This window comes from Hyperoodon ampullatus, assembly GCF_949752795.1.
Source record: "Hyperoodon ampullatus genome assembly, chromosome: 13".
In the NCBI taxonomy this organism is placed as follows: Eukaryota; Metazoa; Chordata; class Mammalia; order Artiodactyla; family Ziphiidae; genus Hyperoodon; species Hyperoodon ampullatus.
Window position 1 is genome coordinate 10,900,939 of NC_136926.1, and position 18,791 is coordinate 10,919,729.

General features: G+C 46.4%; 1 protein-coding gene across 1 annotated transcript in view; it reads right to left on the reverse strand.

Annotated features, from left to right (window-relative positions):
* Nucleotides 1–18,791, reverse strand: part of SRRM4 (serine/arginine repetitive matrix 4) — a gene marked incomplete at both ends in the record, with an annotated part of 164,466 nt that overhangs the window by 2,572 nt on the left and 143,103 nt on the right. Inside the window, 3 exons of the mRNA XM_079717056.1 lie at nucleotides 309–419; nucleotides 5,851–6,042; nucleotides 9,092–9,393. Coding sequence (XP_079573182.1) covers nucleotides 309–419; nucleotides 5,851–6,042; nucleotides 9,092–9,393 — 605 coding nt within the window. The remainder of the gene's footprint in view (nucleotides 1–308; nucleotides 420–5,850; nucleotides 6,043–9,091; nucleotides 9,394–18,791) is intronic.

Below are 18,791 nucleotides of genomic sequence, written 5' to 3' on the forward strand. Positions count from 1 at the left end.
CGAAGAGTCTGAGGGCTGGGGTGTGGCCGTTGGAGTGTTTGGGGTGAGTACATGAGAACGCTGGGATGTACTGGGGGCCTGACTGCCACTCCAGACACGGCAAAGGGAACCACTAGGATGCTGAGTCATCTCCCATCCATAACCCGGCAGGGCTTGACCTGAGAGGAACTCGCGGGGCTTGGGAGACGCTCCAGAGAAGCGAGTCGAGGAGGCGGTGCCAGACAGGCGGATCCGAGCAAAGGAGTGGGGACTGGGAGGCGGGGCCTCGCCTGACGGGCGGGGTCAGTGCCTGGGGGCGGGGCCGGTACCTGCTGGGACTGTAGCGGGAGTAGCTGGGGCTGCGGCGGGCCCTAGAGCTTCTGCTAGGCGGGCTCCTCTTGCCAGAGCTGGAGGAATAGCTGGGAGAGCGGGAGGAGGACCTGGAAGAGAGGAGACAGCCTCTGAGGGGCCTGCTGAGCTCTGCCGGGCTTGCCCCGTCGGCCCAGCGTTTTATTCAGCTGGTCTCCAGGCCTTTTTATTTCTGGAGGCCAGGCAAAGGAACCAAGCCCTTACCTGAGGATGAAATCCCCTCCCTGTTGGATGGTTAATAATGATATCAACAACTTCCCCTTATTGAGTTCTTCCTATCCTGGCCACGTGTTAGCTGTGTGACCTTTGGGCAGTTGATTTCACTTCTCTGGGCCACTACTTTCTGATCTGTAAAATGGGGGTAATTGTACTTACCCCATAGAATTGTAAATTAAACGTGTAAATTAGGGTAAATTACTTAGCATCTTGGCATATAGTCAGCACACAGGAAATGTTTATTATTATATGATTATTATATATTCTACTATGTGCCAGATTTTGAACTAATTTTTTTTAATATCTTTATTGGAGTATAATTGCTTTACAATGGTGTGTTAGTTTCTCCTTTACATATATCCCCATATCCCCTCCCTCTTGAGCCTCCCTCCCACCCTCCCTATCCCACCCCTCTAGGTGGTCACAAAGCACTGAGCTGACCTCCCCGTGCTATGCAGCTGCTTCCCACTAGCCATCCACTTTACATTTGGTAGTGTATATATGTCAATGCTACTGTCTCACTTCGTGCCAGCTTCCCCTCCACCCACTGTGTCTTCAAGTCCGTTCTCTACATCTGCGTCTTTATTCCGGCCCTACCACTAGGTTCATCAGTACCGGTTTTTTCAATTCCATATATGTGCGTTAGCACGCGGTATTTGTTCTTCTCTTTCTGACTTGCTTCACTCTGTATGAAAGACTCTAGGTCCACCCACCTCAATACAAATAACTCAATTTCGTTCCTTTTTATGGCTGAGTAATATTCCACTGTATATATGTGCCACATCTTCTTTATCCATTCATCTGCTGATGGACATTTAGGTTGCTTCCATGTCCTGGCTATTGTAAATAGTGCTGCAATGAACATTGTGGTACATGTATCTTTTTGAATTATGGTTTTCTCAGGGTATACGCCCAGTAGTGGGATTGCTGGGTCATATGGTAGTTCTATTTTTATTGAACTAATGTTTTGTGTATATTATCTCATTTAATCCTCAGCACTTCCTGGGTTAGGTACTATTATCAATCCCATCCTATAGATGAGGACACAGAGGCAGAGAGAGATGATGTATTGGGTTGGCCAAAAAGTGCCTTTGCTTTTTTTTTTTTTTTTTTTTTTTTTTTTTTTTTTTTTTTTTTGCAGTACGCAGGCCTCTCACTGTTGTGGCCTCTCCCGTTGCAGAGCACAGGCTCCAGACGCGCAGGCTCGGTGGCCATGGCTCACTGGCCCAGCCGCTCTGCGGCATGTGGGATCTTCCCGGACCGGGGCACGAACCCGTGTCCCCTGCATCGGCAGGCGGACTCTCAACCACTGCGCCACCAGGGAAGCCCGCCTTTGCTTTTTAAGTAAAAATAAAAGACACATTTTTCATTTTCACCAGGAACTTTATTGAACAACGTATTCACCATTTTGTTCCACTACCTTCTGCCATTTTTCAGGCAACTTCATAATTCCATCTTCCCCAAACTTTTTATCTTTTTGAGCCAAGAACTGTTCCAGATGCCTTTTACAGTCTTCCAGGGAATTGAAATTTTTTCCATTAAGAGAATTTTGTAAAGACTTAAATAAATGGAAACCCGAAGGTGCAATGTCTTATTCAAAGGTGGCGGATGAATCAGAACTTCCCAACCAAGCTGTAACAGTTTTTGCCTGGTCATCAAAGAAACACGTGGTCTTGCGGTGTCCTGATGGAAGATTATGAGTTTTCTGTTGACTAATTCTGGATGCTTTCCATTGAGTGCTGCTTTCAGTTAGTCTAATTGGAAGCAGTACTTGTTGGAATTAATTGTTTGGTTTTCCAGAAGGAGCTCATAATAGAGGACTCCCTTCCAATCCCACCATATATACAACATCGCCTTCTTTGGATGAAGACCACCCTTTGGTGTGGTGGTTCATTTCGCTTGCCCCACGATCTCTTCCGCTCCAGACAACTGAAGGGTATCCACTTTTCATCGCCCATCACAACTTGTTTTAAAAACGGAACATTGGGCCTCCCTGGTGGCGCAGTGGTTGAGAGTCCGCCTGCCGATGCAGGGGATACGGGTTCGTGCCCCGGTCTGGGAGGATCCCATATGCCGCGGAGCGGCTGGGCCCGTGAGCCATGGCTGCTGAGCCTGCGCGTCCGGAGCCTGTGCTCCGCAACGGGAGAGGCCACAACAGTGAGAGGCCCGCGTACCACAAAAAAAAAAAAAAAAAAAAAAAAAAAAAAAAAAAAAAAAACGGAACATTTTCATTACGTTTAAGTAGAGAATCACATGCGGAAATATGGTCAAGAAGGTTTTTTTCGCTTAACTTATGTGGAACCCAAACATCAAAGCAATGAACATAACCAAGCTGGTGCAAATGATTTTCAACGCTTGATTTGAATATTTTGAGTATGTCAGCTATCTCCTGCGTGGCATAACGTTGATTGTTCTCAATGAATGTCTCATTTGGTCGCTATCAACTTCACTGGTCTACCCGACCATGGAGCATCGTCCAGTGAGAAATCTCCAGCACAAAACTTCGCAAACCACTTTTGACACGTTCGATCAGTCACAGCACCTTCTCCATATACTGCACAAATCTTTTTTTGCATTTCAGTTGCATTTTTACCTTTCTTGAAATAATAAAGAATAGTATGCCGAAAATGTTGTTTTTCTTCCATCTCCAACATTAATATGGCTACACAAAAATTCACCGATTTTGATGTCTTTTTTTTGAAATTTTGAAACTTCATTTTTTTAAGTTTATTTTATATATTTAATACTTTTATTAATTTTAATATATTGTTTTCTTTTTAACATCTTTATTGGAGTATAATTGCTTATAACAAAGTGAGTCAGCTATACATGTACATATATCCCCATATCTCCTCCCTCATGCACACTGATATGACAGCTGTCACATACACTCTAACAAAATTGTTTTGAATCAAGTTAAAGACAACTAAGTGCTACTAGAGCCATCTTACAGAAAAAACCAAACAAACCTTTTGGCCAACCCAGTAATTTGTTCAAGGTCACTCAGCTGGTAAGGGGTTTGAACCCAGGTCTGTTTGGCTACAAAGTGCTCCTGACTTCTGCTAGACTATACTGTTGTGCATCTGAATTACTAACCCCTATGCTATTTCCAGTCTTCTTCCCTCTTGCTAATGCCTCCCACGTTTAGAGAACGACTGCCTTGGTTTCTCCACCACTTTCCTAGGAACATCTACCCTTCTTTCTCAGACTTTCAAATAATTTTCATCTCACAATTGCTGATTTGATCTCCCAGTAGTTCCTGCCAGGGTTCAGAAGGATTATGTGACCATGTCTGTGTTCAGCGGGAAAGAGGGCTGTGATGGATTAGCAATGTCTGCTACAGGCACAGGAATGAATAGTGGGGGGACACTCTCTCGTGCTCTGTTTTTGCCAGCTTTCCCTCACAGGAATGCTAGCAAAGTTTTCCTATCCTTTTCAGTTTGAAAAGAAGTCTTGCTCTGACTTGCCCTCACCTAGATGTTCCTTAGCCCCTTCCTACTTTCTTAGGTGATCATCATAACCATCGCCTTGGGACTCTATTCTTACATGTTGCCCAGCGTGATGGAAGGAGTGTGGACAAGGAATAGCTCCTCCAGTCTTAGTGCCCTGGGACAGTGTCCAGCTATGGCCCCTGAAAAATTTGCTTTGCCAACTTGCTCTTTGGCTATATACTGAGAGACATTATAAAAAAGAGTTACGATGAAATAATGCTTTTGGACACTTTGAAAGGATGTCAGGCATTTCTATCCACTGTACCACATAGTGTCCCTTTTCTGTGGAGCCATGTGAATCATTTTTCATACTTAAAAACCAGAAATAACTGCTCTTCCAAGCAACTGGTTCAATTTTTATCTTTTTTGTTAATAATGTAAAGGGACAATTTCCCTTTTTGCTTTGTCTGCCAGGGAGCTCAGAGTCACATTTGCAGTACACCTCCATAGCAACAACAGTCATCCCTCGGTATCTGTGGGGGATTGATTCCAGGAGTCCCTGCATATACCAGAACCTGCAGGTGCTCAAGTCCCTTATATAAAATGGCATAGTATATTGAATACACTGGCCTTTCATAACCAGGGATGTGAAACCCGCAGATACAGATGGCCAACCATACAGAATGGTAGGACATGCCTTTGGGACTTAGCCTTCCTCCTGATCTAATTTTATTGCTCTCAATTTTCCTTTTAGCCTGATTTGCTCTTCTACTTATGTCACTCTATCATGTTGAATATTTCTGTTAGCTTCCTTGCCTCCTTATTTTGAAAGAACTGGTCTTGAGGTAACCACCTACGTAAGCAACTGTTTTTTGATACGGTTGCAGAAGAGGAATAGTTGGGTTGCTGTTGGAAGTTCTTGTTTGTAGAGGGAAGCTGGACTCCATGAAGCTGTGGGTTGATTAGATTGGATGGAATCTTCCAGTTCCTGAGATCGCATGTCTTTGCATTCTGCCATATCATTATTCCACATGAGAAAATCAAACAATAACCAGGGGTTATTAGAATTGAGTGGTAAAGTGAAAAAATGGCCACAATTCTTCTCCCTGTATCCATGCCCCTTGCAGTGTGATTTTGCAGTTCCTCCCACTAAGAGGAGCATCCCTTGCATCTATCTGGATTGGTCCTCTGACTTGCAATGGCTAAGAAAACAGCTGAAGAGGTCACGCCTGTTCCAAGCCGAGGCCTTGCACACTACTGCTCTCTCTTGGAACCCTGCCATCACCATGTGAACAAGCCCAGACAAACCTGCTGGAAGATGTGAGGCCACATGGAGCAGAGATGAATCAGCTGGGGTCATTCAAACCAGCCAGCCCCCAGACAACCCACCGGCTGATGGAAGACACATGCATGAACCCAAGAAAGACCAGAAGAAGAACCACTCAGCTGAGCCCAGCCCAAACTGCCGATCCACTGAATCAAGAACCAAGGAAAAACTTATTGATAAGGATGCTACACTAGGGGGATAATTTTTATGCAGCAGAAGATAACTGATACACATGAATGGATCCTCATGCCAATAACAACAATCAAAACTGATATTATATTCCAAGTACTGATCTAAGTGTCTTAGAGTCCTCAGAACAATCCTTCAGGGTAAGTATTGTTATGGTTTTCATTTTGCAGGGGAGGAAACTAAGGCTCAGACAGGTTAACTGACAACCAAGGCCGCCAGTGAGTAATAGACAGAATGGGCATTCAAACTCAAATCTGTTCCACTCCTGTCTCTTGGTGGTCAAATGACATCTCCAGTTACCTCAACTAACTGCAGAGCCAAGGTCAAAATTGCACTCACCTTTTCCCAGAGGAGGTGGATCGGCTCCTGGTGTACCTGGGGGAGGCCCTGGGGTTTGGGGATCTGGAGGAGTGGGTGCTGGCACAGGACGAGCTGCGGGAGCGCCCTCTCATGGGGGAGCTCCGGGCTGTGGGTGGGACCAAACTGGACTTCTTCACCTCGGTGCACTCCAGACATGGCGACTGGAATCCTCTGCAGAGGGGAGAATGGCTGTTAGCACTGGCCTGCCCGCTGGTCCAGGGCATCTTCAGCTGATACTCACCTCCTTACTTTGCCTCGGCTGTGGTGCTCTCAGAACCCCCCCCATCCACCTTTCCCCATCTTACTACCTCTGGAAAGACTTCCCAGACCACGGATGTTAGTGGAGCAGAGATAGAGTAGCACACATACCACAGGGTGCATGATGGGTAAGATCAAATCACATGGTGGACGATTTCATCCATTTCTAGTCTTTTTCAGTCCCTCTGATTATATGAATGAGAAAGCCCGGGTTGGGTACTAGTGGGTTTTTACTGTCTCTTTAATGCTTGCAATCTCCCAAAGAGAGTGAGAGCAGGCCTGAGACTCAGAACCTTGGGCAGGCAACTGTAACTAACCAGAATTAAATACATTGTTTGAATCGTATGTATTTTCACAGGTGCATTCTATTGAGGACAGGTGATACAAATTTTCTGTTTAAGCTAGTGCTACAAGTTTCCTTATATCAAAGAGTGAGTTTATTAAAGTAAATAAGAGTAACAGTAGTACCTGGATACAGAACGACTCAAGAAAGTGACATGTAGTTGGTTTAAGCTGAGAAACTGGCGTAGCCCATTTTGCAGATGGGTGAATGGAGACCCAAAGAAGGGTGGAGGCTTGTTCAAATTCACCCAAAGCACAGGGTCCTGTCATATTCTCACCTTGCCTAGAGCCATGCTGGGTTCCTGTTGGTTCTCAGTAAGGACATGTTCATTGGGATTGGGCCAAGGGTCAAGTTCAAATAACATTAATATAGTTTCATCGTGACCCAGCCCCTGCTCATACTCCAGTCTCAGCTCTGGCACTTTGCTCTCTTGACTCCAGCCATAATGGACTACGCGTGTCCCTCCTGGAATATTCCTATTCCCTTCCTTGTCTGCAGGCTTTAGAACATTCCCCCTGCCTGGAACCCTCTTCACTTGACAACTCCTTCTCATGGTTCAGGCTTTCGACCCCCTTAAGACTGGTTGTGTGACCTCCAATGTGTTATCACAGCCCCCAGCCCCAATGTCCCCCCCCACCCCTAGATGGCTCGCTTGGTCTTATAATTGTTGTCTCCCTCCCCCAGACATGGAGCTCCCTGGGGACAGGACTCATGTCTCTCTGGACACTGTATCCCAGCACCAGGACACAGCCTGAGACTATGTCCTAGATCATTGATAAACGGCTGTGGAATAAACAGACTGAGCATCTGCGCATCCTGGGAGCTTCACAGCATCATCTCATTTAGCCCCCAACAACCCTAGGAAGTTGGCACTATTATTATCCCTTATTTACAGAGAAGACCCAGAAGAGTTAGTTGCTTGCTCACGGCCACCCAGAGTCTCAAACCCTGATCTGTCCAGCCCTGAAGCCCATGTCCCTGCTACCTTGCCAGCCCCTGACTTTACTGGCTGTGGTTCCCCTGATTTAGAGCGGATGTCTCTTTCATTCTGCCCTATGCTCATAGCTGACGTGACATAAATAGCCACGGATTTAAAGATCATTTATACTTCACAGTGAAAGGCTGGGTCTAAATTATTTAATTTGGCTGTCCACATAGATCAGATTCAGCAGGTAATTGCTAAATGCCGTTCAGGCTTCACTCCAGTTCTGGAGACAGATCTGTTTCAATCCCGGTGCCGGCCTTTATTAAGTGAGTTTCTTAACTGCTCTGAGCTTCCGTTTCCCCATCAGCTAAAAAAGAATTATAACAGAACCTATCCCATAAAGGTTTTAGAAGGAGTTTAGGAAGATTATCTGTGGAAAGCACCTGGCATAGTAAATAATAGCTGCCGTTATTATTATTGTTGTTGTTATTGCTATTCTCAGTATTTCCTGCATAACAGCCCTGAAGTATATGAGTAGCTATCTGGGAACAACACTGCCTGTTCTTGGAGACATGGACGTTGGCTCTGAACCAGCCCTGGCTCCCAGCCGAGCTTGGGTGTGAACTGAGGCCAGGGATGTCCTGAGGCAGGCAGATCCATCCCTCTCTACCCTCTAACCACTGGTAACCACTGATCTTTTTACTGTCTCCATAGCTTTGTCTTCTCCAGAATGTCACGTAGTTGGAATCGTAGAATATGCAGCCTTTTCAGATTGGCTTCTTTCTATTAGTAACATGGATTTAAGTTTCCTCCCTGTCTTTTCATTGCTTGGTAGCTTGTTTCTTTTTAGTGCTGAATAGTATTCCATTGTGTGTATGGACCACAGTTTATTTATCTATTCATCTATTGAAGGATATCTTGGTTGCTTCCAAATTTGGGCATGAATAAAGCTGCTATAAAAACATCCATGTGTAGGTTTTTGTATGGACATAAGTTTTCAACGTGTTTGGGTAAATACTGTGGTATATTTTAAAATGACAGTGACTTTAAGTGTTAGGCTTTCTCCTCTGATTATTGGTAAACTGACCTCTGTTTTTCCTGCCCAGCCTCCATCCTCCTCCTGATAACAGTTCCCTGCTTTTCCTTCAGAGAACCAGACCTTCCCCAGTTTTAGTGGACATGGGAAGACTCATTAGCCCTGATGGTGGCATATGACAAGTTCTAGCCAAGAATACAGCATCCCCTGGGCAGTGTGATTGGTCTAGTGTGGGCAGATGACCCAAGCTGGGCCAAGCAGAGTCAATGAGCACTTGCCCTGATATTTTGCTGAAATTCTCGGGAAAGAGGCATTTTCCTTCCATTGGCTGGCTAGACCGACAGAATGTTAACTGGATGGCATCTTTGCCAATGCTTTGGGAGGATCTGCTTGAAAATAAAGCCAAGAGAGGGGGAAGCAGAACTGAGAGATGTAATAGGAAAGACAGATTCCTGATGACATATTTTTTGAGACCCTGGATCCAGCTATATCTGAAGCTGATCTCCTTGGATAGTTTTTTCAAAAATGATGCCTATTTCTCTCTCTCTTTCTCTCAAATAAAAGAGCTGGAGTCTCTGTGTGTGGTGTAGTGCTAGGGTGAGAGACTGAGATTGTGGAGCTCAGGCAGGACCCCCTCCTGCCACCCAGGTGCACTGACCTTGACTCTCTGCCCCTGCTGGTGGGGGAGAGATTCTCCAAAGCGGCCCCCTCGTTCTGGGGGGAGGAGGTGGTGAAGGAGTTCCCTGAATCAGAGGTGTTGCCGCTGTTGGGGCCCTGGCTCTTGCTCAGGCCCCCAGTGGGGCTCTCCTTCTCCTGACCCCGAGACCTGGCTGAGCTGATCTGCATGGAGGGTGGCGAGGAGGTGTCGTTGCCCGAGTCATACTCCTGGGAGCGTCCTCGGGACGTGGTGAGCAGCCTGGCAGTTCTGGTAAAGAGGGCAGCAGCCCCCGGCCCAGTGATCTGAAAGCAAAAACACCCGTCGGACACTGCTGTGCGCTGGGTAGGCGGGCTGTGTCTAAATAACCAAGAAATGTTTACCATCATGATGCACTGTAACGAAAGGAAAGAGAGAGAGGAGAGGAAAGAAGAGACGCCAAAAAACAAAAGCACAAATTCCTGAAAGAATACCACAGAAAGGAGATCTTTTTTTTACCCCCTGCTAGGATAATTGGAAGATTGAGGTATCATGCAGAGAAAAAAGCATGCGATCCAGATTAAACAAAAGAAAAAGGAAATTATACAAAATTTAATTTCTAAGGAATTAAACGAAAGCAACAACTTAAGAGAAGGGGGGTGGTGTAAACACCCTTAACCTAAAACAATAATAAAAATAAAGAAAAGTGGGGGGAAAGAAAGGAGGCTATGGGCCTGAAAAAATATATCTTGAAACTTAAGAACAAAAAAAGGAGATAAAGCCAAAATTTTAAACGTCAACCAAATCCTCAACAAATTTGACTTTTTTTTTTAAAGAAAAAGTTGCCCGAATAGAACCCTAAACAAATACCACATGGGGAAAAGAAATGAAATAAAGATGAGAGTTTTTTTCTTAATATAAAGTCAAGGTCACAAAATGATATTTTTGTAGTTTTCAACTAAAGGGGAAAAGAAAGAGGGGACAAAAAAAAATGGAAGTCAAACTGTCTGACGGAAAACAAACAAAAAAAAGCTCTCTACGGATATTTGCGTGTGTCCTTTTCCCCCTGGAGAAGGTAGCTAAGGCGCTCGAGTGGCTTCTAATAAATTCTCTCATGTCTTTGCGGATTATATCCACTTACCAAGCAAGAACTCCTCCTTTAGTAGGTAGGTAAGGTGTAAGAGAAAGGGAAGAGCGGGCAAGGTGAGTCCATCATTAGAGTCGCAAATGACAAGAAAAAACACACACCTTTCTGTACATCCTCACACTTGGCCCTAAACTTTGGGTTTTGGGTTTTCAGTGTTCTTGACAGGTGAAGCATCACTTCTGGTTGGCTTTCTCAGTAAGGGGACCTCAAGCCATCAACACTAACCTCATCCGTCCCTTAATGCCCAAGTTGGATCAAGAAACCCTTGCTGACAATGCAGATGGCGGCTAGAGTTCGCATCAATCTAAGGTGTCAAGATGGGGGGCGGGGAACAGGGAAGGTGTGCTTGTGACAAACGGCTTTGGGAGGGGCTGCCTTGGGGTGCCTGGGAATGAGGAGGGGTCCCCAGGATCCTGTGTGGGGCTGATCTAGGACAGATGAAGGAGTAAAGGAGGCGATGGAGAGACAGCCCTCGGGAAGGCTATGGTGTGTTTAGAAGTACAACGGATGCTTTTCTTTAAACGTTCAGACCAGTCTCACAGCTGGGATGACACAGTGGGTTTGGTTCTGGTCCCCCAACAATACTATGCTTGGATGTGGGCAAGATGGACCTCTGCCCTGGGTCTCCTCCAGCGATAACCATCCCCTTGGGGTGAGAAATCTGTGGGGCTGAGAAGGCACCACCTGTAAACCACTCCCCCCGAAATGACTCTCTGGGGACCTGAAATCCCAGAATTCTGTGTTTAAATGACCCCTGAGTCCCCTTCCAGGGTCTCTGCAGGATCATCCATGGATCTATTCTCCCAGGGGTAGACCATGCTTCAAGTGTGCACATTCCTAGGTCCAAGTGTGGCTATTTGAACAGAAGTTGGATGTTCAGGCTTAGGTGTCCGTGTGCTTGGGTGGGAGGTCCATCACGCTGCTGGACGGTGCAAGGACATGGGGGGAGAATGGGAGGGGCCAGGGCCTCGGGGCAGATTCTCCCTACACTGTCATGTTGTGGCCTGGCACTCCGAGGGGTCCAAGATTCTAAATCCAAATCTGACTTTCCAGGTCATTTCGAAGGTATGTTTGCCAAGATAGGAGAACCTATTTCGTCTAAGTTTGATGGCTTGATTTATAAACATTTGCATATATAGTGCATGGCTCTCCTTCTATACGCTTGTCCCAGGCCCTGCACATATTAGTGTAGGCCTCACCATCAAAAGCCTGCTTCTCCCACCCAGTTTCTCCCATGTACCTTGGGCCTAAAGAAGGGGGACTTCTGGGCTTTCTTAAGGAAACACTTCTGCCTTCTCAGCAGTTGGTCATGAGGGTGAGATACAGAGACAATGGAACTGTGAGAATAACAGTGATGACTCCACCAGCTCAGGATATCAGCTCCTGGAGCTGGGGAGGTGGGACTTCCTTTGCAGATTCTCCCAGGAGGCTTTGCATACAGACAAGGTGGTGGTTCAGCTTTACCAAGTTCCACCCAGCGTGACTGCCACTGTACATGCTTGGCAATCTGGCTAGCTTTGCTCTAGGACAAGGGACCTCAAAATAAGGTTGCCCAAATGGGGTTTTCTAGTGTAAGACTTCTTTAAAAATTAACGTAAAGGCCCTTTTTCCATTCAGCTCCTTTTTGTCTTCCAGTTTGCAAGTTGGCTGCCATATCCTTCCCACCTCTGAGAGTTCAATGGCTACGTATGTATTTCCACCACCTCTGTCAGGAATGACAAAGCATCATGCCAGGCAATTAGACCCTGGAACCTGGGCTCTCAGGCTGGGGCTTGGTCTGGGGATGGGCTCATGGAATCTCTGTCTCCCAGACAGTGAATGTTTGGTAGCCAGTGTATCACAAGTGACTCCGGTGAGCCCCTCCTGGAAGGAACCAGGCTGCACTATGAATACAATGGTTTCCGTTACCCTACGCCTTGCTACCTGGAGGCATCCAGTCTGGGCCTTTCTCTGCCCAGGTACTTGTTTCCACCTTGACTACTAATTTCAAAGGATATGTCCTGGTGCATCAAGAGTCCCCAGGGGGAAGGATCTCCTGAACATAAGGCCCCTCGGGGCTCGTGGATATAGAAGGGGACTTTGCCTTTTTCACATTCTCAACCCCACATCCTGAGCTCACAGGGACACTTTCAGAGTGTTGCTACCTGACCACGACCACTATCCACATGCAACTTGTGTGATCAGAACTGAGAACTCTCTAAGGCATCACGCTCTCCCATCATCACGGAAAACAGAGATAAATGTGCTACTGAAATGTCCTCATTGGGTTGACCCTGGTGCTTGAAAATACCAACCTCTCCTGCTTGTTTAAAAGTCCCATTTCTTTGGATGAATCTAAATTCTTTGACATGCGTGACAGTGTCGACACTTTACAGATCAACCCTGTGTCCTTCACAAACCTCATCTCTTCCATATACCCGCACCCCACTCTGGCCCCCACGACCTTAGGCCAATCGATTAGAAAGTTTTCTTGGTTCTACCACCACATCTTGCTCTCCCAACCCCAGGCCATTTGCCTATGCCATTTCCTCTGCCTAGAACACTGTTCCCCTCTTCCTCACTTCACATGGCTAAATTTATTCATCTTCCAGTTTACATATCACCTCCTCTTGAAAGCCTTCTCTGAGCTCCAGGCCAGGACAGCACAAAACTCTCTACTTCATTCATTCTAAACTTCACTCTTTCATTCATTCACTCATTCAAAAATGAGTGGCTTCTGTCTGCCACAGCACTCTTACTGGGGCAAGGGGGCAGGAATTGCTTGTTTTACCTCCTGTCTCCATCTGGATGGGCTGAAAGTTGGGGTCTTGAGACCAGCTCAGGGCTGGGCATGTGAGCCAGAGAGAACCTCTAGAATAAAGTTTTAGGTCCAGGCCAGTGGCAAAGAGAAGGAATGCCCTCCGCTCTTCCTCCTGGCCCTCCTCAGACCTAGGACCCTCAGAGAAAGCACACAAGAGCCCTGTCTACACATGCTCAACAGCATAAGTTCCAGGCAAGGTGAGAAGTTCCTGATCCGAGGAGCCTTCCAGATGAGACAAGCGGTGTTGGGTCTCCTCACTTCCTGTTCCACCTTCTGCTATTCTGGGAGGTCGGGTTAAGAGATGAACTGGCTCTGGCCTCTTGCACACAATGGGGCTGCTGGCCCATGCAGTGACTTTGCTTGGGTGCTAGAACAGTGCTCCCCCTGGGTCAGGAACTCGAAAATGGTGCTCCACTCTGGCCAGACAAATTAGAAAAGAGATATACCTTTCTCTGGACTGAAGCAGCCCCACATCGGTTTTCACAGCTGGCTCGACAAATGGAGGGTCGGTGTGGTGTAACTCCACGGCCAGTCACCCTTGGAGAGGGCACAACCAGCAAAACATGACATGCCTAGCAGGTCCTGGAGACGCAAATCTTCTCCCCATTTGGCCTCCTTTAAGGATTACTTTGAGGGCCGCGGGAAGGGGTGGTGGCCCGAAGACTTTCATTCCTGCTTCCTTCAGCTGAACTCTATTTGGTTTTGTCTTTACCAGTCTTGATGGGCTCTATCTGTGTTTCCAGGTGATAGAAACATTTTCATAAACTCAGTAGGGATGTCTGGATCGTTTAATGGCCTCTTAGCCTCAGATTCCTCCTTCTCCAGAGCTCTCCATGCACCCCACACACGAGGGAAAGACACAACGGAGCAGGGCCAAAGGCAGACTGTGGGGTGTGTGTGTGAGCGTGCGTGCGTGTGCGTGCGTGTGCGAGTGATGCCACGATGATGCAGGGGAGACCTTCATAAAGTCAAGGACTTTATGACAGGCATAAAGACAGAGGCCTCTGTGCGCTCGCCTCCCATCTCTAAGCGTCTCCTTCCTCGTCAGATGCTCACTCCCACTCCGCATGGAGGATGCAGACTGCTGCCCACTGGCCGCTGACATGACAGGATGGCTCCCCCGTGTTCCTTCCCGTCTCATTTAGATAACAGGCCACTCACAAGTCGTCTCTGATGAGCTCTTCTTCATCCGCTGGAAATTTCTCTTCCTTGAACGTAACTGCTCTCTGCCCCTGTATCCCCAGCTGAGCTGCAAAACGGTCCTCAAGAGGCCCACTGGGAGGAGTCATCCTAGACCCACTTTTGTCCAGGAACAATGCCCACGTGGTACCCGGGACCCCTGTCTAAGACCTGGGGCCCTCATACCAGGGCTCTCTTCTGTGGTCCACTCTGACCCCTTCCTCCATCCCAGACTTGCCCTTCTTTTTATGTCTTCACAAAGGCCTACTTTTGGGGCTTGGCACAAAAATTCAGCCCCTGTTAAGATGTGCTTAATCACCAAGTGAAATATACCTGCCTTCATATGGTTCTCCTAGAAATTGAGAGAGGAATTTGAGTGCTGGCAGTTTCTTTGAGGGCAAGGAACCTCAGTAGGAGAGTGGGGGCAATGAGCAGGGGAGAGAAGGAGCCAGATGAAGATGTGTTATCAAGCCAGCTGCCACAGAGGGCTTCTGGAGGACATCCTGGGAGCCAAGGCAGAGACAGCTCCAGAGTTAATCCCAACCAAGGAGGGAGCTGTGATATTTATACATCAGTTCCCTGCCACTCATGGGTTAAAGGCTGCACCCAAAGGGTGTCAATTCTCTAGTAGGTCCAAACTGCCATCCAGCCAAACAATGTGGTCTTTGGCAGCCAGAGAACATTACCTGGAAGCTGGAAGCTGGCAATGTGTGAAGTGGGGAGGGGGAGGGGATATAAATGGACAGCATCTGTCTCAACACCCCAAACCACCAGTGGAAAACTGACGGGCCAAGTTATACTTTGTTTCAGATATGCTTTCTTTAGCCCACTTACCGGCTAAACAAGTTTATGTTCGACAATAAATTTGAATGAACTGTCAACATTGAAGAGTGGGGCAGATTCACATAACAGCCCATTTCTAGTTCATGCTGAAGAATAAGAGGATCCGGCAAGATTGAGTCGACATTCCTGCTTGGTAATAAGTGGCTTGTGAGTAATTGCAGCTGCCCCTTTTGGACGGAGCATAAGCTCTCCCGGCTCCAGGCCTTATGGGTTCCCTGTTGCTTGTATCTATTAGCTGCCTGGCCCTTGAGACAACTAAGTTTGTGATCCTCTGTTCTAAGTGTTCGCTGCTACCCGGATCTATCTGAAAGCAGCACAAACACAGTGCATCCTGTACGTTTCATCTCTCCCTCCCATCTTCCCCATCTCTGCCCTTTCAAACCCTCTTGGACTTTGTCAATGAAAGGAACCAGGGGACAGAGTCATGACATGAAGCCATATCCAGACCTCAGAGCTGTTACAAGCTTTTCCCTTCTGGGTCAGGATTGCCAATCTCAGATTTTTTTAAGGACAAACTGTTTTTCACAAACTCATGGCCACTGGGAGAAAACGAATACGTTCCCTTTATTCTCTTAGCCCCCAACAATGTGAAGCTCCAGGTTTTGTTTTTTTTTTTCTTTTGAACTCATAAGCTCGCCTATTCTCCTTTTTCCTTAATATACTCAGTGTCAACATTTGGGTTTTTCTAATAAGTAATTAAATCCCCCCACCATGAACTCCAGCTCCTGGTGTTTCACTGGGAGTTTCTCGCAGCCCTCCAGGGAAGCCGGCACTGTTATTTATTGTTTCTGTTTCAAATCATTATTTAATCAAGAACAGGGGAAAAAGGCAACCTCTCACACTTCAAAATTTAATTTCGGCTGAATTCCGAGATCAAGAGGCAGCACAGCCTAATAGGTTACAAAAATACAATCAAGAAGAGAATTCCAATTAAACTGAACAAGTCCATTTACTGAGCTTCAAATGGCTCCATGGAGAGAGATGGCTATAAATTTTTTTTCCCTCCCTGCCATATGGGGGACTGGAAATTCTCATGTGAATGTAGGGCTGCATGGCAGAGCTTTTAGCTAGAGGGTTCTGGTTATTCCTTTTTTTTTTTTTTTTTTTTAAACCTTTTGTTTCACAAAGACATTAAGTTTATTTTCCTCACTGTTGTTCATCTTCCTTTGCACATTAAGAAGACATCAAAAGACTGGATTCACTGACTTGTTAGGAGTTCATTAGAGAGGGGGAGGAATGGAGAAAGACAGGGATCTGCTGAGGATGTTGGGAAGATGACAAAGTCCTTTAGGGCTGGGGTGGTCCCACAGGGCTGTGCACTGAAGTTGACCTTGGGCCTGGGGCCAGATGTCTCTCCTTCCCTCCGTCAGGAAGCTGAAGGGGACCAGCAGCTTCAACCTCATCATTTCTCGGAAGCCCCTTTTGATGGCCCTCAGCCCACCTCTTCTTGAAAATTTCTACATGGATCCAGTCTGGCAAAATTTTCACCAGTCCAAGTTGAAATGAGAAAAAAAAAGTTCAGTGGAATGAGTTTTTCATCCAACGAAATGCATTTGATTTAAAGGCTCATCCTTTCTTCTGAGGCCATGTCTATTCTTCCTCTTCAGATGGTAAATGTCCCTTTCAGTATAGAAAATGGGGGTTTTCTTTTTTCTGTCCTCACTTGGCAAAAGTAAAAGTTGACAATGCTATTCCATTTTCCATTTAAAAAATAACAGGTCCCACAAATGCCTCAGTCTCATGGCCCCCTTCTTCCGCATTTTAGTCCCTTTGTTCTCTAAACGGCAATGAATGGCATTGGATTAGTGAGTCTCCTAGTTTGAGCAAGAGCTCACTTTTGCAGAATGTATGTGAGAACCTGGATCAGAGGTGGGAAGGCTGGACCCTCCATACATGCTCCCTCAGCCTCATTTCCCCTGTCTGCAAAAGAGGAGGCATATCCTGCCCTTCTCCTGGAGTTGTTCCGAAGTTCACCTGAGATCTTGGATATGATTAAGCTTTTTGAGGCCAGAGGTGCTTCAAAAACATCATGTCTGCTTTTACTGGGAGCAAGTTTAATTCAGCCATTATGAGGACAAATCATAACACTAGCAACTACTGTATATTGAGGGTTATGTCCCAAGCATCAGGCTAAGTTTTGCTCATAAAACAGAAGCTGCATGAGGGCAGAAATCTTCTCTGTCTTGTTCACTGCTATTCACCCAGTGCCTGGCACATAGTAGGGGCTTAGTGCATATCTTATAAATGAATGGATACCTTATCTCACTCCACCCTCACAGCCACTCTGTGCAGTAAGTATGCTTATTAGTTAAAGGTACAGATGAGGTCACAGAGGCCCAGCGAAGTGAAATGACACAAGGGAAGTCAAGTAATTAAGCACCCTGGACTCTGAGGGTAGACTTTCTGGGTTGGAATCCTAACTCTTCCATTTAACAGCTGCCTTTTACTTAAGTTTTCTAGGCTGCAGTTTCCTCACTGTAAAATGAGGATACTAGAGGAAGATCCCCTGAAAGGCTATTATAAGAAATGCATGAGATGACACATGTAAAGAATTCAGCCTAGCACCTTGCACGTAGTAGGTGCTCAGGAAGCATGAGTTATGGCTGTTACCCAGTCTCATAGGGAGATGAAATCAAGAACTCTGGAATATCCGAATCTGCTTCAAAGCTCCTGTCTCCATCACTGTCGCCTCCTGCTTCCTCCTGTTCACAAATTTCATGAGGTCCTCTTTTACGAAGCCCAAGTTTTGCCTTTTTTTTTTTTTTTTCCGTATCTGTGCAGGTTTTTGTTGGCAAGGGTTATGTGGCAGCTGTTGGCTTGCTAGAGGCAGAAGGAGGAGAAAGGAGGAGACTGCCCTCTCCTGGGTCTAATTTCAGTCTTGATCAGCCCCCTTTAGATTCCCCCTCCAGTTAGGATAGACCTCACAGAGGACCCCCTGCTACAGGACAGGGCGTGGCCAAAGCTTGGGGCCACCAACCTCTCTGTCATACAATAGGCCCTCTGGATATCACAGTAAGCTTCTGAGATACAAGCCATGATTCATACCAGCTCCCCTTCCTACTCATTGGTCTACCTACCTAAGTCACTTCACCTCTCTGAGCCTCAGTTTTCCCATCTGAAAAATGGTGATAATGATGGCATCTACTTCAAAGAACTGTTTTGTGAATCAAATGAGAAAAAAAAAACTGTGTAAAGAATGTGACAGTGCCTGGCACACAGTGGTATTTAGCTATCTCAATAGCCATCTCAATTGGGTGAACTCCAACTCATCCTTCAAAGCCCAGCTCACATGTTCCTTTATTTGTAAAGTCCTCTCAGACACCAAGATCTCTTAGACATTGGTCCTTCCTCTGTGGTCCTACTACCTATTGTACTTGCTTCCGTCACCTCCAGGGGTGATATTCAAAATATTCAACAACTGGTTGAGTGTGGGTACTGCCCCATCTGAAGGTAGCTGGCCTTGGCACTGAAGGGCTGCCAGGTATCACTGTTTATCCTGGACTGTGAGAAGGTCCAGAAGGTACCAGAGGAGGGAAGGGATGGCTTTGTTGACTGGGGAATGGGTGGTGACAGGGTCTGTTTATCAACTGGTGTGCAAGTATTTGAATATTTGAACAATGGAGGAGTACTAGTGCTCACCGACTCAGTCTCAGCCCTGACCACGCTTATCCTACTGTATTGCAGCCTTCTGTTGACGGCTAGATGGTGAGCTCTGGAATTCAGGAACCTGTTTATACATCTCTCTGTCTCCCTAA